General features: G+C 36.2%; 1 protein-coding gene across 7 annotated transcripts in view; it reads left to right on the forward strand.

Annotated features, from left to right (window-relative positions):
• RYR2 (ryanodine receptor 2) overlaps positions 1–27,934 on the forward strand; it is a 429,286-nt gene that overhangs the window by 232,343 nt on the left and 169,009 nt on the right. For 6 of the 7 annotated variants that reach the window (XM_057530902.1, XM_057530903.1, XM_057530904.1 and 3 more), the window contains exons 43-52: positions 831–951; positions 6,269–6,438; positions 7,950–8,170; positions 9,504–9,594; positions 11,636–11,776; positions 13,388–13,551; positions 15,764–15,842; positions 17,679–17,768; positions 18,555–18,692; positions 27,444–27,521. In XM_057530902.1, coding sequence (XP_057386885.1) covers positions 831–951; positions 6,269–6,438; positions 7,950–8,170; positions 9,504–9,594; positions 11,636–11,776; positions 13,388–13,551; positions 15,764–15,842; positions 17,679–17,768; positions 18,555–18,692; positions 27,444–27,521 — 1,293 coding nt within the window. The remainder of the gene's footprint in view (positions 1–830; positions 952–6,268; positions 6,439–7,949; positions 8,171–9,503; positions 9,595–11,635; positions 11,777–13,387; positions 13,552–15,763; positions 15,843–17,678; positions 17,769–18,554; positions 18,693–27,443; positions 27,522–27,934) is intronic. The other variant, XM_057530906.1, reaches the window with a different exon arrangement.

Consider the following 27,934-nt stretch of genomic DNA (forward strand, 5'->3'; position numbering starts at 1 on the left):
TACAACCAACTTAAAAAAAAAAAAAAGTATAATTGATTTACAATATTATATTAGTTTCAGGTGTACAACATAGTAATTCAGTATTGTTATAGGTTATACTCTGTTTAAAGTTATTATAAAATATTGGCTGTATTCCCTGTGCTGTACAATATAACCTTGTATCTTATTTATTTATACATAATAGTTTATATCTCTTCATTCCCTACCCCTGTCTTGCCCCTCCCCCCTTCCCTCTCCCCATTGGTATCCACTAATTTGTTTTCTGTAACTGTGGGTCTGTTTCTGTTTTGTTATATGTGTTCATTTGTTTTATCTTTTAGATTCCACATATAAGTGATCATGTGCAGTATTTGTATTTCTCTCTCTGACTTATTTCACTAAGGATAATACCCTCCAGGTCTACCCATTTTGTTGCAAATGACAAAATTTCATACTTTTTTATGGCTGAGTAGTATTCTGTTGTGTGTATATCTATCTATATCTATATAGATATAGATAGATATAGAGAGATAGACACACACACCACATCTTTATCCATTCTTCTTTTGATGGACACTTAGGATGCTATATCTAGGCAATTCTGCTATGAACATTTGGGTACATATATGTTTTCGAATTATTGTTTTTGTTTTCTTTGGATATATACCCAGGAGTGGAATTGCTTTATCATAGAGTGGTTCTATTATTAAAGAGGTCTAACTTTATATATATGTATATAATTAACAGAAAATTATTTTAGACTTGGATTCCTATTCTTCCAATTTTCTAGATAGAATTAGAACATTGATTTCACAAAGTGATTCTTTGTTCCTTTATTTTTCTGCCTGTAGCTGATTCATGCTGCTAAGGGAGAAGCCATCAGAATCAGGTCTATTTTGAGATCCCTGATTCCACTGGGAGATTTGGTGGGAGTAATCAGCATTGCTTTTCAGATGCCAACGATAGCCAAAGGTAAGGTGAATTTCCATTCTTTGTAATTCAGTTGGGCGTGGATGGTGTGATGTTTTCAATAAGATCATCAGTACCCACGGTTTCTTTCCCTGCAGCATAGTTACACTACATAAGTTTCTTTTAAAAAATGAACTACATCTGTATCATTCTTCTAGATTCCACATATATGTGTTAATATACAATATTTGTTTTTCTCTTTCTGACTTCACTCTGTATGACAGACTCTAGATCCATCCACATCTCTACAAATGACCCAATTTCATTCCTTTTTATGGCTGAGTAATATTCCACTGTATATATGTTAACGCATATATGTGAAATCTAGAAAAATGATACAGATGAACCAATTTGCAGGGCAGGAATAGAGATGCGGATGTAGAAGACGGATGTGTGGACATAGAGGGATGAATTGGGAGATTAGGATTGACATATATACACTACCATGTGTAAAAAAGATAGCTAGTGGGAACCTGCTGTATAGCACAGGGAGCTCAGCTTGGTGCTCTGTGGTGACCTAGAGCAGTGGGATGGAGGCATGGTGCGAGGGAGGTCCAAGAGGGAGGGGATATATGTATGGTGATTCACTTCATCATACAGCAGAAACTAACACAACATTGTAAAGCAACGATACCCCAATTAAAAAAATATATTTTTTATAAAATATTTTCTACATGCATTGTTTTTAAACAGCTCTGTTTCCGAAGAGATTTTAATTCTTTCTCAGGTGACATTTCAGTTTCCAGAAAAGGGAAATAAGCATCTCAACTGTTTTATCTAATGTCTCTCCTAGAGTTCTTTGGTCCCCTCTTCTTCTCTTTCTTGACAGCAACACCTTAATTCACTCTTTTTGATAGTTTTTGTGGTCACTTGCTTATAATGCTTTTTTTCTAAAACAATGGTCATAGGTTTTGACTTAGCAATTTAAAAATTGCCAGTGTGTTGAAAGAAGTGCTCTTTTCAAGACTGAGGAGAACATTTTGGAAAGATTTGTTTCTCCCCATTTTAACTCAACGTTTATTGTTCTTTTACAACATGCCATTTTTGGTTTAGAACTGCTTGTGATTAGTTTTCCAATGTTAACTCAAAAGCATGTAAAATAAAGTCAACAGACTCTCCATGTAAACGCCCAGAAGCTGTGATTCCTTACAGCCCTGCTCACGTTGGGTTGGGAGGAGATGGGAGGGCCCAGCTCAGGAAGGATGGAGTTAGGAGCCGATGCTTTACTGTGGAGGTGGTGATAAGGCCCCGGTTCTCCCCCACGCTGAGCCCCTGCACTAGCCCAGACTACAACAGAAATGGCACATGGCCTGGGCCCAAGGCCCAAATCCCTGTTGGTAATTCACTCTCTGCCTCCCATGAAAAAATTTAAGCAGTTACTGAAGGCACCTAAAAGATAATGTTAGGTCCCAAATTATACTTTATTCTCCCTTTTTCCAATGGCAGTTTTGCTCTGTTTTCCAGACCTTATTGGATATTGTTACATATATCATTTTTATACAAACTTCTGATTTTAGAACGAAAACATAATTAGACAGGAAGTACACCTGATGACTCTTTTCTTTCATGAATTATGCCCAGAGAAGGTTAGCTGTCAATACCTCAAGTCTAGAATGAGGGGACCACTGTGCAATGGCAAGCGGCCTACCCTACTTGCCGGCCGTATTATTAGGAAGTAAAGTTTCGTGTTTGCTAACCTTACACACCCACATCTTCAGGTGACACAAACAGCCATGATAACTGAATACTCATTCTAAATTTAGGGAAAGCTGGACCTTAAAAATTGTCCCCTAGCTTTTTGTCTTCCCCACTTTAGGCAGTTTCTCTTTCTTGTGTATAAACAGACTCTCCTCATTTACCTTCTTTTCACCTTACTTCTAACTCGCGTTCATTTACTTAGCTAAAATATCTTGTCTTTCCCCTACATTCTGAGCCACAAAATTGACACTCTCAGGAAAAAAGATAAGAATAATACCAGTGACACACAGATTAGGGAATAAAGAAATGCTAGCCTTTAAGGTTAAAATCAGTAATAACAAAGAACCAAAAACAAGGACTGTAAGAGTGTCCAGATGTCCCTTTCAGAATTGCCCCAAAAGTCTCAGTGTACCTCCTTTGCCTCCAGTTATCTGTCTTTACTAGCCTTTAAGATTTTCCAAGTTAGTTTCTTTCCTGTCCTATTTAGTTGGGTTATAGTAACGTTATGACTTTTTTGTCATAAATATGCAGTATATTGTCTACCTTAGGATTTAAAGGATTTTTTGTGAACTATCACAGTCACACTGAAAGCTAATTTTTAAAACACCGTCTACTGGTCATTGTTAAATTGATGCTTTTTTTTTTTTAACTTCTTTCTTTTTATGGAGAATGTGGACAGAAACTTGTATGTTTTTATTTTGCCGTGGTATGCATTAAATCAACTTAAAAAACTCAAACCATCAATATTTCTTCTTAGGTTTCAATGACAAGTCAGTTGGTTCTTTAAGCATCACCAGCTATTGTTGATAATTCCTATTATATGTTCTGTATTTAGTATGTGAAGTTGGTCTCTAAACATTAGTACCCTGCCCTCAGTATTAGCTAAGGCCTTTCTCATACATTTTTTTCCTAGGCCATGAGTTTTATTTTTAATTTTTATTTTATATTGGAGTATAGTTGATTTATAATGTTGTGTTAGTTTCAGGTATACAGCAAAGTGAATCAGTTATACATATACATATATCTATTCTTTTTGAGATTCTTTTTCCAATTAGGTTATTAAAGAGTATTGAGTAGAGTTCCCTGTGCTATACAGTAGGTCCTTATTGATTATCTATTTTATATATAGTAGTGTGTGTGTGTCAATCCCAACCTCCTAATTTATCCCTCCCCCCACCACCTTTCCCCTTCGGTAACCATAAGTTTGTTTTCTAAGTCTGTGAGTCTGTTTTCTGTTTTGTAAATAAGTTCATTTGTATCATTTTTTAGATTCCACATATAAGTGATATCATATGACATTTGTCTCTCTCTGTCTGACTTACTTCACTTAGTATGATCATCTCTAGGTCCATCCATGTTGCTGCAAATGGTATTATTTCATTCTTTTTTATGGCTGACTAATATTCCATTGTACATATGTACCACATCTTTATCCATTCCTCTGTCGGTGGACATTTAGGTTGCTTCCATGTCTTGGCTGTTGTAAATAGTGCTGCAATGAACACAGGGGTGCATGTATCTTTTCGAATTATGGTTTTCTCTGGATATATGCCCAGGAGGGGGATTGCTGGATCATATGGTAGCTGTATTTTTAGTGTTTTTAAGGAACCTCTATACTGTTCTCCATAGTGGCTGCACCAATTTACATTCCCACCAACAGTGTAGCAGGGTTCCCTTTTCTCCACACCCTCTCCAGCATTTGTTGTTTCTAGACTTTTTGATGAGGGCCATTCTGATGGGTCTCATACATTTTTATTATACTTATCCTAGACCTAGAGGGTAGCCCAAAATGATAATGAAAGAAAGAGGAGTTTAGAAAAATTAAGGGGCAAGTATCTAATCTCAAAAGTAGATATTCTTTTCCTGCAGCTCTTGGTTCAGACAGGTTTGGGCAGATTGTCTGAGGTAGTACTTCTAGGTGGATGAACGATGCAGGCAGCACAGGGTAAAGCCGGTGCAGCTGGCCCTCCTTGTGCCAGTTCACTCTCCAGGGGTCTGAGCGGAGGCAGTTCATCAGCTCTACTGTCCCCAGTGTGTCTGAGGAGACGGAGAACATAAAGCAGCAGCCAATCCATGAGTCTTCATCCCCAGGCAGCTGGAGCTGTAGCATTCCTTAAAACGAATGTCCACCTGACTGAGTGTTTAAAAAACAGATCTTATTTCAAGATCAATGAGTTGCTTATCATTTCCTTAGGCACAGCTTTCTGTTAGAAGAATAGAATCCTATAACTATAAATTACCTATAACGTGATTTTTTTTAGGAGAATGATGGAACTGGAATTTCATGTAGATTTTTAATCAAAAATTAGAGCATGCTGATTTAACCTAAGGATTAAATTACCTCGGGTTGGATTTTAAATCCAATTTTACTTAGTTTAAATCTAACTTTGCCAATGACTTAGATGTGCAATTTTGGACAAGTTATTTAACTTCCCTGAAAGTCGGTTTTTATCTTGTGTTAAAGGAAGATAATAATACCACCTTCATAGTGCACGTGTGAAAATTGTATGAAAGTGGGTGTGGAACATTCCTAACACAATACCTGACAACAGCACAAATGACAAGCATTGTTATTCTTATTATTGTAATTACAGGAAGGAAGGTATTAGGTGTATTAGTTATTATTAATTATAAGGAATGGAAGTGATTTGGTACTAGTCTTCAGTCTAATTTCCTTTAAAACATTGTTATTTGTTCATTTTCGTGATTCAAATATCAAATTCATTCATCGACTGTGAATGAAAACAAAAACGTTGTGACTGTTCTTTCAGGATGGGTATGGTCATGTATCATCTTTCCCTGGGTCCTTCTTTCTCCAACATTGCATCAGTAATAAAGATTCTGTGATAGTATTTGCAGAGTCTTATAGTGTGTGGTCAGCAGCAATGTGGCATAATTATCACATGGTCAAACAGAAAACAAGTTTGTTCTCCAGTATTTTCAGTGGGCACATAATTCCCTAATTCTTCATATCAGTGATCCCATCTCTGAATCTACAGAGTTATACTAAGGAATTCGCTCCTCCATATAGGCATCAAGCATTGACTGTTGATAGAGAAAATAATATGGCTCTCAAATATGTTTTAAATGTTATTAAATGCTATTATGATTAATGAAACATCTTTCATTTGAAAGTCAGACTGGTTCCTGGAGTTCTGTTCATTATTCTGTAATTGTCTAAGCCATAAATATGTAAATGATGTAAATGTACCATGATTATCACATAGGGTACATGAACTTTATTAATGTTTTATTAAGTTTTCAAGAGGTTCTTGTATTGAAAGAATGCAAACCTTGCTTTACATTTTAGCTTTATGATATTTACTCTCAGTTTTACAGTTTGGATTTCAGGTGCCATTTTGTTTCCTTCTCGGTATCTGGCATAATGCTGTGTCCTAATCATACACATAGTTAGCAAGTGGATGCCCAAATAACATTTAAATGACCATGGGTTTACATTGCACTGCCATATTGCCTCAGCTAAGTCCCAGCCCTTGCTTGAGGGTAGTAGAGGAACAGAAAACCATTCACCGGATAACTTTATTTAAAACACCAGCAGGCTGGAAAGTAGCCATTTGTAATCTATTTCATTAACAACAATGTGTCACCTTCTCTTTTTTAGATGGGAATGTGGTGGAGCCTGACATGTCTGCGGGGTTTTGCCCAGATCACAAGGCAGCCATGGTTTTGTTCCTTGACAGGGTCTATGGAATTGAGGTTCAAGATTTCCTCCTCCATCTTCTCGAGGTTGGCTTTCTGCCAGATCTGCGGGCTGCTGCTTCTTTAGATACGGTAATGATCTGAGCACATGACTTCTGCAACTTTTAACTCTTCAATCTCTGCCATATGATATTCTTTCATAGATATATTCATTCATTCATTGTCACCAAATGGTTATTGAGTGCCTATTATATTTTTAGGCAAGCATAGGGTAAACAGAAAACAAAATAGACTATATCCTCAAGGAATTCACTGAATAGTGGAGAAAATGGACAACCTGGAGAGTAAGATAAGAATTCTGATCAGGTGCAATGGAAGACAATAGAAAGTTTATATAACCCTGATTTGGGAGGTCACAGTGGCTCCTGTTCACTTCGAAGTCAACATAAATAATTATGCATCTCAACAAAAGCAGTTAAAGTATTGAGAAGGTTTAGTGGACATAGCTGCGTCATGCCAATTACAGTATCATCCCGGTGTCTTCATTTATTAATGTACATATAGGTTCAAATCTGTCCTGTGAATCCAGTGGCCAGTACTGAGAATCTGCCATTATCAGTGTAAGTGTTCTACTATTTGAAACATTGTAAAATAAGCTGAAACTCTAAATGTTATTCTAGTAGCTATAATAAAACCTCCTATTATTCTCAATTAAATGAGTCTTTTTGATATCAGAGGAAATCAGATCTTGAGTTGGCAATAGTGAAAGCTGTGAGAGGAGAATCACAAAAATGAAACTGAATTTTTTTGTTCTGTTTTGGTTGTGTTCATGTGAAATTCTGAACCTAAGTAGTATAGTTGATAACATGGTAGGGCAATCAGCCTTTGGTTATTGATGCTGGTGGACATGAACAGAAATATAATTAATACTCATATATAGAATTCAGAAAGAATTTATGTATTTGAGATCTACTATGAGGATAAACTTTCTCTTACCTCTCCTAGTAAAGGGAAGCAGTCACATTCTTTGATATCATTAGTGTCTTTATCTTTCATCCATCCTACCCTTGATATTTTATTTAAAAAAATTTTTTTAAATTTTATTTATTTATTTATGACTGCGTTGGGTCTTCGTTGCTGTGCGCGGGCTTTCTCTAGTTGTGGCTAGCGGGTGTGACTCTTCATTGTGGTGTGCGGGCTTCTCATTGTGGTGTCTTCTCTTGTTGCAGAGCAGGGGCTTCACTAGTTGTGGTGCACAGGCTTAGTTGCTCCGCGGAATGTGGGATCTTCCCGGACCAGGGCTCGAACCCGTTTTCCCCTGCATTGGCAGGTGGATTCTTAACCACTGCGCCACCAGGGAAGCCCCCAATATTTTATTTTAGAACATGAACCTCTGGGGCCTTTTGAAGCGATAGATATTACTTCATTCATTTTTATCTATTTATGAGCAATTGAAAATTGATTGTTTTTAGTGATAAAAAAGCATATGAACCACAGGTAAATCTATAACAGAGGAATCCATTTCTGTATTACGTACTTTTGTCGTTTTCTAGGTAATGAAAGTACACGTCAACTTGTGGATCCCTTTGAAAGTTGTCTCCTGCCCAACACAAATGACTGTCTCCTCTCCAATTCCTTTCTAGGCTGCTTTGAGCGCTACAGACATGGCCCTGGCCCTCAATCGGTACCTTTGCACGGCCGTGTTGCCTTTGTTAACAAGATGTGCTCCTCTTTTTGCTGGCACTGAGCACCATGCTTCCCTTATTGACTCATTACTTCACACCGTGTACAGACTTTCTAAGGGCTGCTCACTTACCAAAGCTCAACGAGATTCCATAGAAGTGTGTTTACTCTCTATTTGTGGGTAAGTGGGCAATGAAGTCTATACCAAGTTTCTTCTTCTTTAAGAAAGAGAATATAGTCTCTGGCCCTTGACAGATTCTTTTGAATATTGTCAACAATTTCTGGACCATAAAATTAATTCATTTTATGTGCTGGGGTATGAGTCTTACCAGAGTGCCCTTGCTGCTGATCAAGTTTAGGAGTGTTCCTCCTAGACTCTCTAGGTATCTAGCCATTGGATACGGTGTTGGACCAATGATGCTATTCTGGATGTTGGCGTGTGAGGTGTCGCCGGCCACGTTAGTGTAATATTAATAGATTCTCCCCTTTTCACTGTGTGATGGTTTTAACTCCTCTTCCAGAAGAGAAGAGAAAACAGAGACTTATTAAAGATAAAAAATACATGTAGTATAATATTAAAGTATGACCAATTGTGACAGTGATGAAGACAGACTATTTCCTCCAGCCTGGAAAGCCGCTTCCTATAGATAGAAGTGTTTGAAGGTCTTACTCTGAAAACCAGAAGCATATCTTCTCCTTTTGAGGTTCTGACAGTCAAAGTGATAATTTCTCAGGCCTCTAGCTAGGGTAATGGTTTCTTTCTGATGGACGGGAGCTCTTGGAGGTGAAAGCTTGCAGCCTGCCCAGTACATTGGTAAAGGAAAGGTTTTCACTCATAGTAGAACGAGTGTATGGGTGTAGGAGCCAGATGGGACTGAGGGAGGTTAAAAAAAGAAGAAGAAGAAAAAAAAAAGGAGATTAGTTCATAATCTAATTTTAGTTCCCTGACCCCAAAATTCTGTGAAATGGAATCAAAATATCTATCTCACTGATTTTTTCTAAATATTAAATGAGATGAAGCACTCAGGATGGCCGACACAGTAAATGGTCACTGTGTGTTAGTTTTCTTTCCCTTTCTCCTCTGGCAAAATTTCGGTCTCAGTCTTTTTCTCTTCCTCTTGCTCCTACACTCCCTCCTCTTTTTGCTTCAGATCTAGTCACTGAAGACCCTTCCCACTCACTGGAGTGAGGGAAGAAGCATTTACTAAATTAGTAGCAACAGTGGGGTCTGCAGTTGTGAGTGGTAGGAAGGGAAGGAGCAGAACAGGCACGTCTCCTGTAGCAAATAAGGGTTGGTCTTCAGATCAGGGAGCTAGAGATGAGCTGGAAATGGAACTTTTTACAGAAGTATGTAACTACTGGTTAATCTTTGGATTAGGAACACCTAAAATTAACATCATCTGAAGAGAGGTGTAGGCACAGTTTCTTGGCGTGTATAATCTAGTCTAGTGAATTATCTACTTAGTTTAGACATTATTAAATGTTCATTATTAAAATTAGCTTTGTTCCACCAGCCAACTGAGACCATCTATGATGCAGCACTTACTCAGAAGATTAGTATTTGATGTCCCATTATTAAATGAACATGCAAAGATGCCTCTTAAGGTAAGTACAGGAAGTGTTTGTAGTTATTTGATTACTGAGTCCTCTGGCTTTGTTTCCTATTACAATATGTATATCTCTCAGATACATCATGTTTGGTCTTTGATGCTGGAAAATTTCTTCCGGTTATTGAAATGGGCATGTAAGTTATAGATACATGTACCTCAACCTAAAATAAACAAGTAATAAAAGACCAGAGAAATCCTAAGATTGGTTTACTGTAAATCAAGGGAAATAGAAATCAATGGAAAGAAAATGGGCCACAAGAAAAAAGATGAGCCAGGATATTCTTAGGCTGGAAAACATGGTAATAGGCCTGACCTAAAGTATTAGCAACCTCAAGGCATAAAGAATAGGTTTTAAAACATTTTCTAAGCTGGTAATCAAATGACAGTTTCCAAATATCATTTCATAAAGATCAAATATAATCTTTATGTATATACAGTTACAGTTTGTCACAGTAAAGTCCCTGACATTTTTGCTTCCCAGCTTTATTGTTCTGTTCGTGAATGATCAAGTCTCATCCTGTCTTATTGACTTGGGAATATTTTCCTGTCATGTAATGTACCAATCCTGGCTCACGATTAAGGTATTAGGTGTGTACCAACGTGTGATCTAGTGGCATGGTCTGTGCATGGAGGTCACTGTCCTGTAGTGGACTTTTTATAGGTGACCACTCTGCTCTGCCACCTGGTAAACATCATTTCTTCCTCATGGCCACCCAGTAATTGTGCTGTGAAAAGAGGTTTAAGATAAAAATAAGCTGCTATTTTTTTCAGCTGCTCTTACACTAAACACACCTAGATATTTAACAAAAACAATCTTTCTCTACAAAAAGTGATTTTGGTTTAATAAATCTAGAGAAATTGATGAATTATGTAAAGTAAATTATATCCTTGCTGAAAATCCTGTTTTTTTTTACAGTTTTTATCATTTGCTTGTCATGCAAAATTTTCTTGATACAAATACCTGAAAAAAGATACAGTATCACTTTATGTGATAAAACTCTTTTGCATTATAGATATTTGCCTGTTACTCTAAGCAAATTAGATCTCAATATTTCATCATTTGAGATTCCTAAATTTTGTGTGTGTGTGTGTGTGTGTGTGTGTGTGTGTATGTGTGTGTGTGATTCTTAACTGTGAGGGAGACTAAACGAGAAGAAATATTTATACAGTAAGAGACCTAGTTAGCTTTAATAAGAGTAATGCTCAATTTATTTTCCTCCTTAGCTATAGGAAAGAGGGTCCAAAAATTTACAGTTTATTCAAAAAATAATTTTATTTTAATTATTATTAATAATAATTTTATTAATTTGGCAAAGAGTTGTGAATATTTTTCGGTTTATATATCCAGAATAAATGATCCAAAGAGCTACCGAATAATTGAAAAATTCCATCCATGTCTTTGAACTTCTAGTTTAGTCCCACAAAATATTTGTAGGTTAAAAACTTAAGCAACATAGACCCTCAGTAAGAAAATAAATTACATCCAAAACCACCAAAGAACTACAGAAAAAGAAATTACGGAAGTAGGGCAGTTTGGGGAGTTTACTTAGAGATGTCGGTTCTAAAGCAAATCGTAGTGTAATGATTCAGGGTAGTTAGAGAGGAAGCACAAATATTCAGAGGTATTGTCCCTTGAGAACGCACATTTTAGGTATTGTATCCTCTGGGTCACTGTGACATCAATCCCTCTGTTACACGTGTGGATTCCAGGGGATAACAAGTCATACAATTGTAAGTAAATGAGAGCAACTAAAGTAGAACTCAGGGGTACACAGATAACCAAACAACCTCCTAAATAATTCTGTTCAAGATAATTTGTGAAATTGGTCATTTGGTCTTCATCCTGTGCTCAGCGTTAAATTTAAGGAGCCGTCCTGTATAAGATCATAGTATTCTCCAAAAGAATTCACATGGGATTGAGCAGTTCCATATCAGTTGGCCTTATTACATGGCATTAGAATGCCATGTGGGAGGAAATGGAAAATATATACCATGTGTCTTTAGCTCAGTGCTCTTAGAATTGTTTTCCCACCTAGCTGCTGACAAATCATTATGAAAGATGCTGGAAATACTACTGCCTGCCTGGAGGGTGGGGAAACTTCGGAGCTGCCTCAGAAGAAGAACTTCATTTATCAAGAAAGTTGTTCTGGGGCATTTTTGATGCCCTGTCTCAAAAGGTAATTGCGGTTTTATTTGTATGATAAAACAACTGAAAAGCCATAGGATCTTGGTAAGATAGTATTCTTAGTGGAATAGTGGAATGCTGTCTTTGCTCATCAAGACTTGGCATAGTTTTTTCTCTTCATTTATAACAAATGTTGAGAATGCAATTTATATTAACTTCATAATCATGAGGGTAACATGTTTCTTGTGATCATAACATTTTCTGACTTTAAAATGGCCAAGCATTATAGGAAATTATGCACATGGGTTGATCAGTTTCTGGTACATTTGGACTTCTTTGGGCTCAAACCCTCCCTAGTCAGTCACCTCCCCAATCTTATAAAGCCTGAAGAAATCCTGTCAAGTATAAAAATATAAAATATTAAATCTCATAAAATTATAATATTCCAGTGGCCTTACTGACTTTTCCCACTTTGCTGCTATGGAGATTTAAGTACTCAGTGCTTTATGTATGTGACATTCCCTTATAGTTGCCATATTTATAATGAATAGTTCATATACTTTCAGAAGACGGGAGTGTATTATTTCAGAGAAAATCAGAACAACATGCTTCATATGCTTATGCTTAAATTATTAATCAAAATCAGTTTGAATTCCCAAAGAGACATTATCAGATGACTAGAATAGTATAACCAAGAGTTTACTGTATAATAAGGGAAGTTTATCTGTGATTACATTTGGTAGCTATAACTCAATGCTTTTTCTTGCTGAATTGCCTTGGGTAAACCCGGAGCCCTTTTGAAACAATATGTAGAAGGTATTTTGAGAAGAATTTACAACTTTAATTTAAAATTGAACATTTAAAGTGAGATAACTTTTAAAATGGATAAACAACAATGTCCTACTGTATAGCCCAGGGAACTGTATTCAGTCTCCTGGGGTAAAGCAAAATGGAAAAGAATATTTTTTTAAAAGAAGAATGTCTAGATGTGTATAACTGAGTCACTTTGGTGTACAGCAGAGATTAACACAACATTATAAATCAACTACACTTCAATTTAAAATTTTTTTAATAATAAATAAAGGAATTATTATTTTTGATTTTTAAAAGATCTACAAATACAAATTTAACTAATTATGTAATTAATATACAAATACCTCTCCCCAGAAATTTTGATTATGCGTATCTCCTATAGACTTTCTTTCTCAGTTCAGAATTTTATTTTTCATACCTTTGTAATGCAATACAGACCAGTTAAAATTTCTTACTCTCTGGAATGTTATACTTTGGGTATTTCTCATGTCTAGTCTTTATAATGCGGTGCAGCAGTAGTCCTCATTGACTGAAATTATGTTTATGTTGTAAAGACACGTTATACATGTAGCATATTCAGGTTCACTTCATTTCCGATATTGGAGAATAAACGTTTAGAGAAGCCCAGATTTTATTCCTTTTATGCAGTACAAAGCTTCAGTCATCTCATCTTATGGGATGTCAGGCTATAGTTTCCATTTTCTAGAGAAAGAATCCTTTGGGGAGTTGAGCCAGCCCGAGGTAATTCAGATTTTCTCTCACAGCATCATGTCAGCCGCAGTGATCATGTTGACAGCTTTTGCTCAATAGTAATGGAGTATTTATTTTTTGGTCCTCCATCTCTTCCCAGAAATATGAACAAGAACTTTTCAAACTGGCACTGCCTTGCCTGAGTGCAGTTGCGGGAGCTTTGCCTCCAGACTACATGGAGTCAAATTATGTCAGTATGATGGAAAAACAGTCATCAATGGATTCTGAAGGGAACTTTAACCCACAACCTGTTGATACCTCAAAGTATGGACTCTTTCTATTGCAGCAGATTTTTATTGTAAATGATGTGTGAAGTCTGAAATTGAATAAGGTACTAAAGTGAACTTTCTCTCATCCATGCCCCCTTTGAATTGGTATCCTTTTACTAGGGGTCCCTCTACTTGATGAAATGATAGTAGTAATAATAATGGTTATACAAATATCAGAAGTAGATAAGATATACCTTCTAAGAGATATACTCTTAATATCATCAGGATTCTCTGTACATAACCACATGGCAATATCTATGATAATGAGAATCAAGAAAGTATATCAGTTATATTTTTTAGTTGAAATTCTACCCTAAATGTTTATTAATAATTGAAGCCAACTTCTGTGCAGAGTCTTTGAATCAGGGTGCTCCCAGCATGCAGTGCAAAGCTCTTTCTGTGAGCCACGGGGGATCACTTCATCATCACTACATCTCAGCCAGGCCTAGGGTTAGCAGCTTATGTTCAGCCTCATAAAGCACAGCGTGAGAGTGAAGGGAGTATCAAATGAGAATATTTCTGGAAAATTTAGCATGGATTGAGAATGCGGTGTGACAACCTTCACCACAGATAAAATATTACTTATCGTTAGGAAAGCTCTTCCATGTACCTACTTGCGTAAATTGCCCTACAGATAGGATGTTTGGGTACGTCCGTCAGCGTTTTTGTTGTTGTTACTGTCTTTAAGTAGGACCATGGTTTTCCATTTGCAAGGAGGCTGCTCTTCCTGCCACATTATCTTACCCATTCCGTGGGACTCAGCAAGATCAGTATTAGCAAGGTAGTCACTCGGTTGTTACCTTCCGCAGCATCTGAATTTGCTTGGGAGTTCAACTTTCACGTCTCTGGCTGGCCCCTCAGCTGGTTTAGCTCCCATAACCAGATCCACATTTCAAGCCAGGTGGTATGCCATTAGTTTGATAATGCCTTAAATTTGCATGTTTGGTATTTGATAACAGTCCTGTGAGAAAAGACTCTACCTGCCCCCCCCCCCCCCAGTATTTGGCTTATGTGATTGATCCTTTGTATCTCTTCTAAAGTAAGTAAACCGAAATATCACATGTTCACATTCCTACTTGGGTAAGTTTGTGGTTTGTTAACATACAATGTAATCTAGGATTTTAAAATAACATTAGAACAGTGTTGTGGCTTTGGTGTTGATTAATTAAATCCAATGAATGAATAAGTGTTGGGCATGTATATTAATTTACCTCGGCTAGCCCCCTTGGGGACCTCTTAACAGACTAGGGTTGCAGAGTGATAGCAATAATTTCTACATCCTTGTGATTTTTTTTACATATTGTTTTTTAAGTATGTGTATGTCATAAAGTTCAATTACTAACTGATAACATTGCTAGAAAAGAACAGTAAACCATCTCATTATACTAGGTTTTACTTATAATTCTATTCTCAAAGTTAGTTGCGTTAGTAAGTTATTTTTTCCATTCATAGATATATTTGATAGTCCCAAGTCTTACATTTACCATCAGACTAGGTCTTCAGTTGCATGGACTCCACGTCTGTTCGAGGGATTAAATATTTATTTAAACATGAAAGAAATCAAGAAGAAATGTTATCAAAATCGTAAAGCATGAATTGGTTAATTACTTTTCCCTATAGTTCATATTAGTAACATCTAGAATTTATATATAGACCATTAACATTTAAAATTATTAACATATCACTAGTTGTATGCAATTAACTTAAAATTAATTTTAGTACATTTAAAAATGGAACAGGTCAGATTTCAGCAGTCTTTTACCCATTTATAGTTGTTGCCTAAGAGACTTAAGTCAAAAGGAGGAATAACTTCAAAGAACGAATGTGGGAGAAAAGTATGTCTTTAAGCTTGTTGAATTTAACTATATCTTCATTCAGGTTTAAAGAAAAAATTGGTGTTATCTGTTGTCCTCTTCTTTGAATACATTTTGATTATTTTTATTTATACTATGTGTAATTTTTATTGTATATAACTTACATTAAGACATAAAGTGTGACTCATTATAAGATGAGTGGATAGAACCTTATCTGCTTGACTTTTCTTATATTGTTCCTATCATATGGAAAAGTAATACCTTGTTAAACCGATTTTTTAACAGTTATGCATCGAATGGGGTATAAGCAGTCATAAGCTGTGAGTAAATTATTAATATGATTTCCTGTAAGTGCTGTGAAAATCAAGCCTTTTTTCTTTATTTTTCTCATAGTATTACAATTCCTGAGAAGTTGGAATACTTCATTAACAAATATGCAGAACATTCCCATGACAAGTGGTCAATGGACAAGGTAAAAGTCAGAATATCACATTCTAATTCAGTACTGAACGTACCTAATGAATGGTCATGGCTCAGATATTTCTGACCATGACAGTTTTCTACTTTCAAGTGAGAACTTTAGATTAGGAAAGAACATTTAATTATGATTTGCTGACATAATATTTAGTCTAATAAAATACTTAGTTCTACCACTGATGTACATATAATGCAAATAAGAATAAGAATATTTGTGTTCATAAAAAGCAGTGTTAAAAATTCAAAAAAAATCTATTAATTAAATCAAATATAGTTTCTAAACATACATTTTTGTGAGAGTAAAAAGTAGTAATAAGATGCAAAATATTATATGTAGGATGGATAAACAACAAGGTCCTACTGTATAGCACAGGGAACTATATTCAATATCCTGTGATAAACCATAATGGAAAAGAATCTGAAAAAGAATATATATATATATGTATAACTGAATCACTCTGCTGTACAGCAGAAATTAACACAACTATACTTCAAAAATTTTTTTCAAAAACTATCATTAGGGTCTTCAGTAAGAAATAGTGACTCTAGGTCCAGACATCTTTTAAGGGAACTTTAGCTTTATGTATAATTTTATATTAGATAAAATCTTGAAAATTATTAATCAGAATTTAGTGATTATTTACACCTTCTACTCTTCTGTTGTATTTCTTTTTTTTTTTATTTTTCTGGGCGGGGTGGGGGGGGCTGTTGTATTTCTTATCTTTAAGTAGATCTGCAGTTCACTTAGGAGGCAAGATGGCATGTTTTATTTGCATTGTCAAGAAAAGATAACTTGAATAACTAAAGCAGTCGCAATCCGTGACATAAGTCCTACATACGTATTATGAGATTTTTCTGGAGGAAAAATGTGGTCACATTTAAGTTAAGCCTAGTTAAACTTGAGAAAAGATGGTTAAAATAGATTTGTCAGAGAAATTAAGCTGAGATGAAGCAGGAATCTAAAATAAGCATGTACTGATTTGGCGAAGTGAAAATCAAAGAGCGAAGGTTCCAAGGGTTTCTTGTGTTATGTGGCAACTCAGTATCACCCTATTAAACTTGATATTAAGTTTCAATCCTTGCCTCTGCCAACCAGCCCCTCCTTCCAAAAAACCCCCTTTTTGTTTTGTTAAGCGTATGGCTCTTTCTTTGTTCAGTAACTTAATCGATTTACTGGGTAAGTCAGTAAGAGTGAAGTGTCTGTCTATAAAGACTCTAGTAGGTGGTGGGGTGGTGATGGAGAGGAAATTTACAGGAAGACAGTCCTGAGCTATTTCAGCCTAGTTACCCGGATCCCATAGACATACATGAAATGATATAGGGAAACAGTGAATGCACCAAATTATATGGGCAAAATCACGTGGAACAAATGTGTTGAGAGGTCATTGAACAAAGGAGTGGGCAAAACAAGTAGCATTATTCAGGGAGGCTTCCAAATAAGCCAGCTGCTCCAGTTTTCCTGTTTAAAATGAGTGTTTCACACTTATTCGTCACACAGGTTGGGGTCCCAAGATGGGCCAAAATGAATATCATAGGGGTGGTGCAGCCTTTAGCCTCCTCCTAGGGGAGGGCTGTTGACATAATCACAGACCTGTCTAAGGAAGACTGGATGCTTTTAATCTCTGGATAAAAAGATTTGTTCCAAGTGGTTACTCAAAATAATATTGACTACGATGAAAGTCTTTATATTGACTTATGCTAGATAAAGTTCAAACCTTAATCCTTATCTTCCTTCATTTTAGATTTATTTTATCAAGTACACACTTAAACACATGCACACCTACACTCTCTAAAATTAAAGCATGTAAAACATTTTTGATATTTTTTTTAGTTGGCAAATGGATGGATTTATGGAGAAATATATTCAGACTCGTCTAAAGTTCAACCATTAATGAAGCCATATAAACTATTATCTGAAAAGGTGACGTGTTTATTTTTTAAGTTTATATGGTTTTAATTTGGGGGGGAAGGTTTTTTCTTTGTTATGTAAATTTCTTATTAACACGTCTATTTTATATATACTATTTTTACCTTTTCTCAAAGGTCCCATTTTTTACCTATTGTTTTTTTCTCTGTAGTACCATTTTCTGTCAGTATTTAATTGGTTATTCTCTTCTCTACTTAGTATTTTTCTGTTTCTTTTTTATTTTTATTCCTCTCCTGTATTTTTAAGAACTATAGAAAATATTCTTTTCATTCTTAAGAGTTTTTTGATAAGGGGTAATGAAGTAATATATTGTAATATGCTTATTATTTATGTTTTCATATAGTTTACTTCTTTGAGGGGAAAGCAGTATCTTGAAAAATGAAGTGAAAAGGATTTTCTAGCTTGGTGCTTACAGAGGAGGTTACTTCTGTTTATTCAGATGGTAGAAACGGCTTCAAGCACATGTCATATAATCTGGCACTTCTTCCTAATTTTGTTTCTCCTTTCTAGTTTCTGTCTGAAGTATCAGAATCTGGGAAACTAAAGGAAATTAGCCTCATGCTATATAATAAGACAGGATCCCTCTTAGCAGCATTAGTCAAACGAGGTCTCAGCTCACACTCTGCTCTTCAGAATTTGTACTTTCCTTTTTTATTTTTAAATAAACAATGCCAATCAAAAATTTTTAGGTGAAGACAGAGTGTTTCAGAACAAAGCATTAAATATTTTAAATTTTTGTTTAGGTTCATAATACCCCACCCTTTTCTGATTTTTTTCTAGGAAAAAGAAATTTATCGCTGGCCAATCAAAGAATCTTTAAAAACTATGCTGGCCTGGGGGTGGAGAATTGAAAGAACACGGGAGGGAGACAGCATGGCCCTTTATAACCGGACTCGTCGTATTTCCCAGACAAGCCAGGTAAGAATCACAGTGATGAATCCACTGTTTATGTTATTTTAAAAGAATTTGAATATTTCATTTAATTATTGTGTTTTCCAAAACAACTAACTTGAAAATTCTGAAGACTAACATAAAGTTCAGAAGGGGGAAAACTCTGTTCCTTTTAATTTAAGTGAGTTTAGGTCTTGGTTAAAGTACTGGAGTTTATAGATCAGGTTGTACTTCTCCTGACAGTATATAAAGGAGTACTCGATGATAAAGTCTTAAAGTTACGCTAATGAAGGATGTAAAATATGTTCCTTTATCCACAAAAAGGTTGTCTACAGAGCTTTTGTCTCCTTACCAGTAAGAACTGAAGGTTGGTTCTTAGGAGCTGGAGGGGTGGTCAGATAGTAGCGGTCCAGATCTAAAACCCCCATGGGTGGTCCATACAGGTGGGCTTGAGCACCTGCCCACTTGCGAAGGGAAGATGTGAACCAGACAGGCAGCGCAGGAATCGAAGAGCACACCGCTAGTGGATCAGGTCAGGAAAGTCCAGTCAGCTTAACAAGACGTGGCTGTGGGGCTTCTGTGTTCAAGATGGCAGAATAAGGACAGCCTTGACCTTGAGAACCTAGGGTTCAAGGTGGGGACCAAATACCAACTGGCCCTTTCATTTCTCCTGGGAGCTAAACCTGTCGTCATCCCTTTCCATACGGCTTGGGCCACTGCCTTTGGTTTAACCAAACTGTTGTGTTTATTATTGCCATTTATGCAGATGACATTTTTGAAAAAAAGAAAATGAAGGTACTCAAAGCGTGCGCTTCACATGCTTCATATTTGAAATACAGTACTGTTAAATAGATTAAGTTCTGATTTGGGCATATTTTACATCATATTCTCTTAAGTATCCTGGAGATAGAAGCTGTAAAAGCATATTTTACCTTGTTATCATGTATGCACACATTTCTAACTAAATCACATTTTGTTTTAATCTGTTTGAACAAATATTGAGCACAAACTGAGTACTAGGTGATAGGAATACGAAGATAATAAGATCCAATTCTACTCCTAAAGACTCACAACTTGGTGTTAGAGACAGTTTAGTTAAACCTACCACAACAATAAGATTTAGGCTGGAGGTATGTCCAAAACGCTCAGAGTGCAGAGAATGGAATGATGTCTTTTTTTTTTTTTTCCCTGTAAGTTGTATAGGAAATAAGGAAATTATTAAATAATGGAAGTGACTTTAAGCTCTGCCAGGAAAAATGAAATAGATTCTCCCACTGCCCTTCATAGCAAAAATTATGTGCTCTAATCTAAAATTGTATATGTTGAATGAGAACATGCCCTTTGAAACAATAACGGTGCCGATTTTGTGGGCCAGCAATAAAGGGTAGAAATGGTAGGAGGCAGACAAGAAAAAAAGACCTGTCTATTAGCCAGAAAACCTGGGCCTGTATAACATGCTGGAGCACAGCCCAGAGAGGGCAAGGGAAGGGCTGCGACAGAAGGGAGGGGTACTCCGTTCTCTTGTTGCTGTCTTTGCCATACCTTTTCCTGCCACTGCTGTCAGAGCAAGTAGGGCAGACTGCTGAGTAGGCCTCTGCCTGTCTTATCTCTAGAATTTTTCAAAAATACCAGAAAAGGGAGAGAAGCAAAGGTTCCTACCACAGTTTTAGCCACGCTCACCTGAAGACTAAAATAAATTATAGATTTCATACTTCTGCGAGCATCTCTGAAAAAAAAAAAAACAGTAACCGATGATGAAACATAACAAACTCCAAAATGGTACTGGATCATGTAAGATAGAAAATGTTACGAGAAATTTAAGAAACTGATTCTAGAACATCGGAAGTGATTACAGACTGTAAATTATAATGCACAAGCTATAACCAATCCATCTTCAGAAAAGGATTACCTTGTTTTAACCCCAGGAAAATCATAATTATGTTTTTCTGAATTTCAATAAACTTTTCTCAAGATGGCTAAAAAAAAAGGAAAATTGTGTATGTTGTGTATATTTCTGCTCTTCTTACACCCCGCTTAGCTCCTAGTGCAGTTTTCAGTTCCCATTAAGCCCTCAATTAGATACTATTAATTGATACCCATATAATCCTCTCTTAAGTCTTAATGATTTTCAGAGTGACATGTGTGACATATGACATATATTGTTAAATCTCCTACGTCATTTCAAAATATTAGGAGGTGCTTATGCCAGATGTACGGATTAAGAGGGACAGCTCTGGAGGTAGACCACTGGGGCTTCAATCCTGGGACCACCACTTTCTAGAGATAAACTGCTGGGCACGTTACTCAATCTGTTTACCTCAGTAAATGGTAACTCTTATTATTACCATTATTATTTATATATTTTTAATGCCAGAGAGCATTTCTTCAAAGGTAAATAAAAGAGGGTGTTTGAGTTTGTAGTACTTTGACCTTTCAGTCGTTTAAAAAAAAAAGAAAGAATATTTCTGTATTTCTATCAGTATCAGAAACAGAGAGCAACAAATGCCAGTAATATATTTATAATCCTTGCCATTATTTTCACACATTCTTTAAGCATAATCCAACATTATTTGAAATGTTAAAATGGCTTGTCATTTCTTAATTACTAACCTAACAGTATTATCATCTTTTTCAGTTATCATCTTGCCAAACTTCTTAATGTCTTTTCTTCTCTCCATTACTGATTTCCCATGTGATTATAAAGATGTTTTTCTATTATGTAATAGATACACTCTTGAATAAATTAAGGGACACTTTTGGTGGCATCACTTTATAGTAAGGACTGTAATTGGGTGAATTGACATCACTTGTTGACGTGATTCTGGAGCTGATATTCTTAGCTTCCTTCCACTGGGGCTCAGCACTCCGTCTGTGAGGCAGAAGCGGCCTGTGTTTAACTCAGCAAGATCTGGCACAGCCTGTCTGGGTTGAAATCCTGGCCTCACCATGGAGTAGATAGCTTTTTTGTGAGCTCAGGCAAACTGCTTAACCTCTCTATGCTGCAGTTTTCTCCTTTTTTAAAATGAAACAGAAGAGAGCATCTAATTTAAAAGATTATTGTGAGAATTACATGTTGTGATGCTTATAAATCACTTAAAGGAGTGACAGGCATATATTTCAATGTTAGACCTAATTATGATCATAATTATTTTTATGTGGATCAATAGCATTGTTAATGTCTTTTGTTTACCGTGAACACTACATGAATCATGATTTCAGGAAATTTGCCACTCAATTAGGGTTTTGTAATGTGCATATTAAGATAATATATGAGCAATGACAAAGCCAATAACTTGATAGTATATAGAATAGAGTGTATACTTATATGTAGAATCTAATATATGACACAAATAAACTTATCTACAAAACAGAAACAGATGCACAGACATAGAGAACAGACTTGTTGCCGTCGGGGAGGGATGGATTGGGAGTTTGGGATTAGCAGATGCAAACTATTACATAGAGGATGGCTCAATGACAAGGTCCTACTGTATAGCACAGGGAACCATATTCAATATCCTGTGATAAACCATAATGGAAAAGAGTATGAAAAAGAATATATATATATATGTATATAACTGAATCACTTTGCTGTACAGCAGAAATTAACACAACATTGTAAATCAACTGTACTTCAATAAAATAAAAAAAGAATAGAGTGTATAGATGCTGATATAATTATCAGTGAGGAGACGCTGAGTAGAGCAGCTAAATTGGTGGATTTTGACTTCTTGGTTGTCACTCAAGTCAGCAGAAAAGGAGGACATTTCTGACAATTTCAGTCATATTCCACAGGTTCTCAGTAATTACTTATTTACCTCCCAATTTTAATTTCTTATACCTGGTTTTTATTACACATGTAGGGTATAAATTATTTAAACAAATTTAAAAAATAAACTTATTACCTGAGAAGGAGAGGAAGATGGGAATGAAATTCGGAAAGTGTTACCTATCTTTAACTAAAATACAGGCTAGGATAGAGGAGTGATTCATTCATTCTTTTAACAGTTATTTACTGAGCACCTGCTATGTTCCATGTACTATCCTAAGCTTTTCAAATAGGTCCATGAACAAAATAGACAAAAACCTCTGCTCTCATGGAGCTTACACGTTAACGGGGAAAGTAAATAATAGATATAAGTAAATTACATACTACATCAAAATGTGATAAATATTATGGAAAGAGAAAACGTAGCATGGAAAGGCAGATTCCGAGTGCAGAGCAGGGGAGTTGGTTAGCCTTTGGAGATGAGTTGCAGTATGATAATAGGGTTATAAGAGCAGATTTCATGGAGAAGATAAATTGAATAGAAGGGAAGGGAGTTGGACCTATTTGGGGGAAGGATGTTGCAAGTCATGCACATGCTCTGAGATGGGAGTGTGGCCTGGTGTGTGTGAGGGAAAACGAGGAATCCAGTGAGATTGGAGCTCATGAGTAACAAGGAGACGGGAAGAGAGGTCTCAGGGGCCAAATCAGGCAGAACATTGGGGGCCGTCTTAAGAAAGTTGACAAGTGCTTTGGAGTCAGACAGAATTACTTTAAAAACTTGATTCTGCTGTTTACAATTTACATGATATAATGACTTAAAATTATTTAATTCTTTTGATCCTCTTTCTTCTCATTTTAAAATGACAAAAAGCAGTACCTCCTTTTCAGAATTATTTTAAAGAAATGAGATAATCTATGTGCCTTGCACATAACCATTCACACGGTGGTTGTTATTTGTTGTTATTATTATTGCTAACAAGACTAGAGTTAATTAAATACAGAGATGGTATGTATCCCAGGTAACTTGAAATTATAGAAGACCTGGCCAGTCTTGTGATTTCTGTGAATGTAAAGGAGAGAAACAGGTTATGAAAAACATAAAAAGAATCTATCTCTAGATAAACAAATATCTACTTGCATTCTTTAAACCAGCCTCAATAACTTACTCTAAAGCTGAAAGGATATAAATTTCAGTTATATAAGGAACATGGTCTGAGAGGATATTAAATACTGAGAATTTTATTTTAGGAACAAATAAAGTTATCGATATCAACTCTATTTGATTCATTCATTCAACAAAATTTGCAGAGTCTAATGCTTTTTTAAAAATTAGTTTTAAGACACATGTTTGCCATATTTCAATATCTGTGAGATTGGGAATCATTTTATAATCCTGAAGTTGATGAAAGATGGCTTGTGCCAGACTCTGGGAATACTGTGATGAATAAGGCTCAGCCTAGGCCTGCAGATTTTTACTGTTCAGTGGAAAGGCTTTTAACTCAGGGAATAACAAAATCAATACTTTGGAAATGTAATTCTCACAACAGAGTAGAGAAGGAATCAGAGAAGGGGGAGATTGAAGGCAGAAAGACAGACTCCTTAGGAGGATATTGAATACGTTGCATGAGACAAAACAAAAACATTACATATCTGAATTAGAGCAAAGACAGTGGACATGGAGGGAAGCGGATGTATCTCAGAGATGTTTTGTAGTAGAAGAGACAGAATTTTGTGACTGATCCATAATAGCAGATGAGGAGGACTAATCAGAGGGGTTTGCCATGGGTCTGTACTGGCCTACCAGGTGGGTAGCGTATGTGAGATGAGGTTAGTAATGGGGGGTGGGTGGCAAGGAGAGAATATGCGTTTGATTTTAGATGTCGTGTTAGGCAGAATTCTGGCTCCAAAGATGATCCCCAATCACTGTTGTCTGTAGAAAGGTTGATTTCCTGGGGCTTTGCCAATGCAATTACGTTTGCCCATGTGATCAAGGTTAATGATCTTGAGATGGGGGAGATTCTATTGAATTATTGGTGTGTCCAGTGTAATCACAAGGATCCTTAAAAGTGGATACCCTTTCCTGGCTTTGGACAAAGGAGACGTGACTACAGAAGGAAAGTCAGAGAGATGCAGTATAGCTGACGTGAAGACGGAGGAAGGGGCCATGAGTCAAAAATGCGGGTGGCCTTTAGAAGCTGGAAAAGACAGGGAAAAGCTGCTTTGATAAAACCTCTAGAAAGGAACACAGCCCTGTGGACACCTTGAATTTAGCTAATTGAGACCTGTTTCAGATTTCTCATAACTTTGTGATGTTTTAAGCCACTACATTTCTGGCATTCGCTTATTATAGCAGCAGTAGAAAATGAATACATGTATAGAATCCCAAATGGAGATGGTAATGAATAGTTGAAGATGTAAGTCTAGAGCAGAGGAGCAATGCTAGGCTGGATCAACTCATCTTTGGTTTAATAAAACATGGTTGATAAATGACATATTTAGGGACACCTAAAGAAAGCATTTAGAATAAAGAAAGAAACAATTGAAGAGGGAACCCAGAAAGCCACAAATATTTCAAGGTCATTTATGGAAGAGAAGCCAGAGAAGGAGGCAAAGAGATCGGAGAGGGGAGTGGAGAGCCAGGTGGGTGGTTTCGTGAAACGAGGGGCTGGTTGAGTGGTGGTTAGTCATGTCCAGCGTAGAAGGACCAGTTTGATGGTAGCTGCAAAGAGGACTTTGAATTTGGCAACTTGGAAACTGATTACATTAGAGAGGGCAGGTGTAGTAGAGTGCTGGGGAAAGAAATATATTGCGATATGTTGAAGGAAAGAGGTGACAGTGAGAGAGAAGTGGGCCTGGAGTCAGACAGCCTGAGTTGGAATCCTGCCTGCTCAGATTTAGCTCTGTGACCTTGGGTGAGTCACTTAAGTTCTCTAAGTCTCAGTTTCCTTTCATGGGTATTTAAAGGAGAAAAAACTGTGATTTTTATTTCACATTCTATTATGGATGGTACCCAGCAATGGTTCAGTACTGACACAGAGGCCAAGATTCAGTCAAAACTGACCAGTGAGTTGAGTGTAGCCCATGAGAACATGGTTAATGGTAGCATATGATAGCATCCCTTTGGTTCACGGGCACAGATCTGAGCTGTATTGTACCTTTTATTTAGCTTTTTGTTTATCCATGTCTGACAAGAGAATATACACAGTTATGAAATATATCAAATATAATTTCAGATTTATAAGCATGAACCAGAGTTCGTTTCTGTGGCATACTTTCCCATAATATGCTATTGGGTGGAATGAGGTAAGAGCTCCTGACAGTAAGTGAAACCCTCTTGCAGTTGATGGGAAGATAGGTTTCATTCTTGTCTTTTTAATTGAAGTATAGTTGATTTATGTTGTGTTAATTTCTGCTGTACAGCAAAGTGATTCAGTTATACATATATATACATTCTTTTTATATGCTTTTCCTTTATGGTTTATCACAGGATATAGTTCCCTGTGCTATACAGTAGGACCTTGTTGTTTATCCATTCTGTATATGATAGTTTGCATCTGCTAATCCCAAACTCCCACTCCATCCAACCCCCTCCCGCTTGGCAACCACAAGTCTGTTCTCTATGTCTGTGAGTGTGTTTCTGTTTCGTAGATAGGTTCATTTGTGTCATATTTTAGATTCCACATATGAGTGATATCATATGATATTTGTCTTTCTCTTTCTGAATTACTTTACTTAGTATGATCATCTCTAAGTCCATCCATGTTGCTGCAAATGGCATTCATTCTTTTTCATGGCTGATTAGTGTTCCATTGTATATATGTACCACATCTTCTTTATCCATTCATCTGTCGATGGACACTTAGATTGTTTCCATGTCTTGGCTATTGTGAATAGTGCTGCAGTGAACATAAGGGTGCATGTGTCTTTTTGAATCATAGTTTTGTTTGGGTATATGCCCAGGAGTGGGATTGCTGGATCATATGGCAACTCTATTTTTAGTTTTTTGAGTAATCTCCATCCTGTTTTCCATAGGGGCTGCACCAACTTACATTCCCACCAACAGCGTCAGAGGGTTCCCTTTTCTCCAGACTCTCTCCAGTATTTGTTATTTGTAGACTTTTTAATGATGGCCATTCTGACCAGTGAGAGGTGGTACCTCATTGTAGTTTTGATTTGCATTCCTCTAATAATTAGCGATGTTGAGCATCTTTTCATGTGCTAGTTGGCCATCTGTATGTCTTCTTTGGAGAAATGTCTATTTAGGTCTTCTGCCCATTATTTGATTGGGGTGTTGTTGTTGTTTTTTTTTTTGATACTGAGCTGTATTGTATATTTTGGAAATTGATACTGAGCCGTTTGTATATTTTGGAAATTAATCCCTTGTCAGTCGCATCATTTGCAAATATTTTCTCCCATTCTGTAGGTTGTCTTTTTGTTTTGTAGATTTCATCCTTAAAATGTCAAAATTTAGATATTAAGGAAGCCCTCTGGTGATTGAGGATGTCGTTACAAATCACTGAGTACTACTATATGAGGCACTTTTAAAATTAAAAAGTTGGCTTTATTTTATCTTACTATTTGGCCCATAGAGACATTTATAAATACTGACCTTTTTGATTAACTACCGTTTGTGTGAGGAAAAGTAAATTTCATTGCAGCCGATTAGAATTTGTAAGAAACTCAAGAATTCAGTTATCCTTTGATTCCGGTAATATTTCAGAATCTTGAACTCACTACGTAATTTGTTGAATCATGATTGTTAGCTTTACAGATTGGCAATCCCTAAGATATTGGGATGTATTATTCAATCATAAGTACTTGTCAGACACCCAAATATAATTTAATCTGCTAGATATGTTTGCAAAATCAATTTGTGTAGCTACTTGCCAGTTTTATATGAGGAAACGTTACATTTGGAATTTTGTTTGCCTTATATTTCCAAAGTGTCTCTTAAATCTCTCTCTCCTGAGTTTTTTAATGAGATGCTATTTTTTTTGCAAATTATCTAGGTTTCTGTAGATGCTGCCCATGGTTATAGCCCCCGAGCCATTGATATGAGCAATGTTACACTATCCAGAGATCTCCATGTAAGTACTTCTAAAAATATTCTGCAAATTTCATTTTTAAAAAGCATAGTGTAACACTTCCTGCATGTATTTTACGGCATGAATTATTTAAATGTAGTGATCATACAGAAGGTCCATGGAATTTATAGATTATGTACCCTAAGCTTTTAATGCTGTAAAAGTTGATAGAACTTTTTCTAGGATAATATATTTTCTTTAAAGATCATATCTATGTAAAAGTCCTAATATAATTAAATAGCCGCATGTGAGAAGAGACTAAATCAGTAGTTTATAATGCTCTGCTCAAGGATCACTTTAATTACTCATGAAAGAATATATATTATAAGTTGTTTATCCAGGGAAACTGTTGGCATTTTGCTTTCTCCAGCCATACTTCTATCTGTCTCCTTTGTCACTAAGGAATCTACTTTGAA

Source organism: Balaenoptera acutorostrata, chromosome 16 (assembly GCF_949987535.1).
Source record: "Balaenoptera acutorostrata chromosome 16, mBalAcu1.1, whole genome shotgun sequence".
Classification (NCBI taxonomy): Eukaryota; Metazoa; Chordata; class Mammalia; order Artiodactyla; family Balaenopteridae; genus Balaenoptera; species Balaenoptera acutorostrata.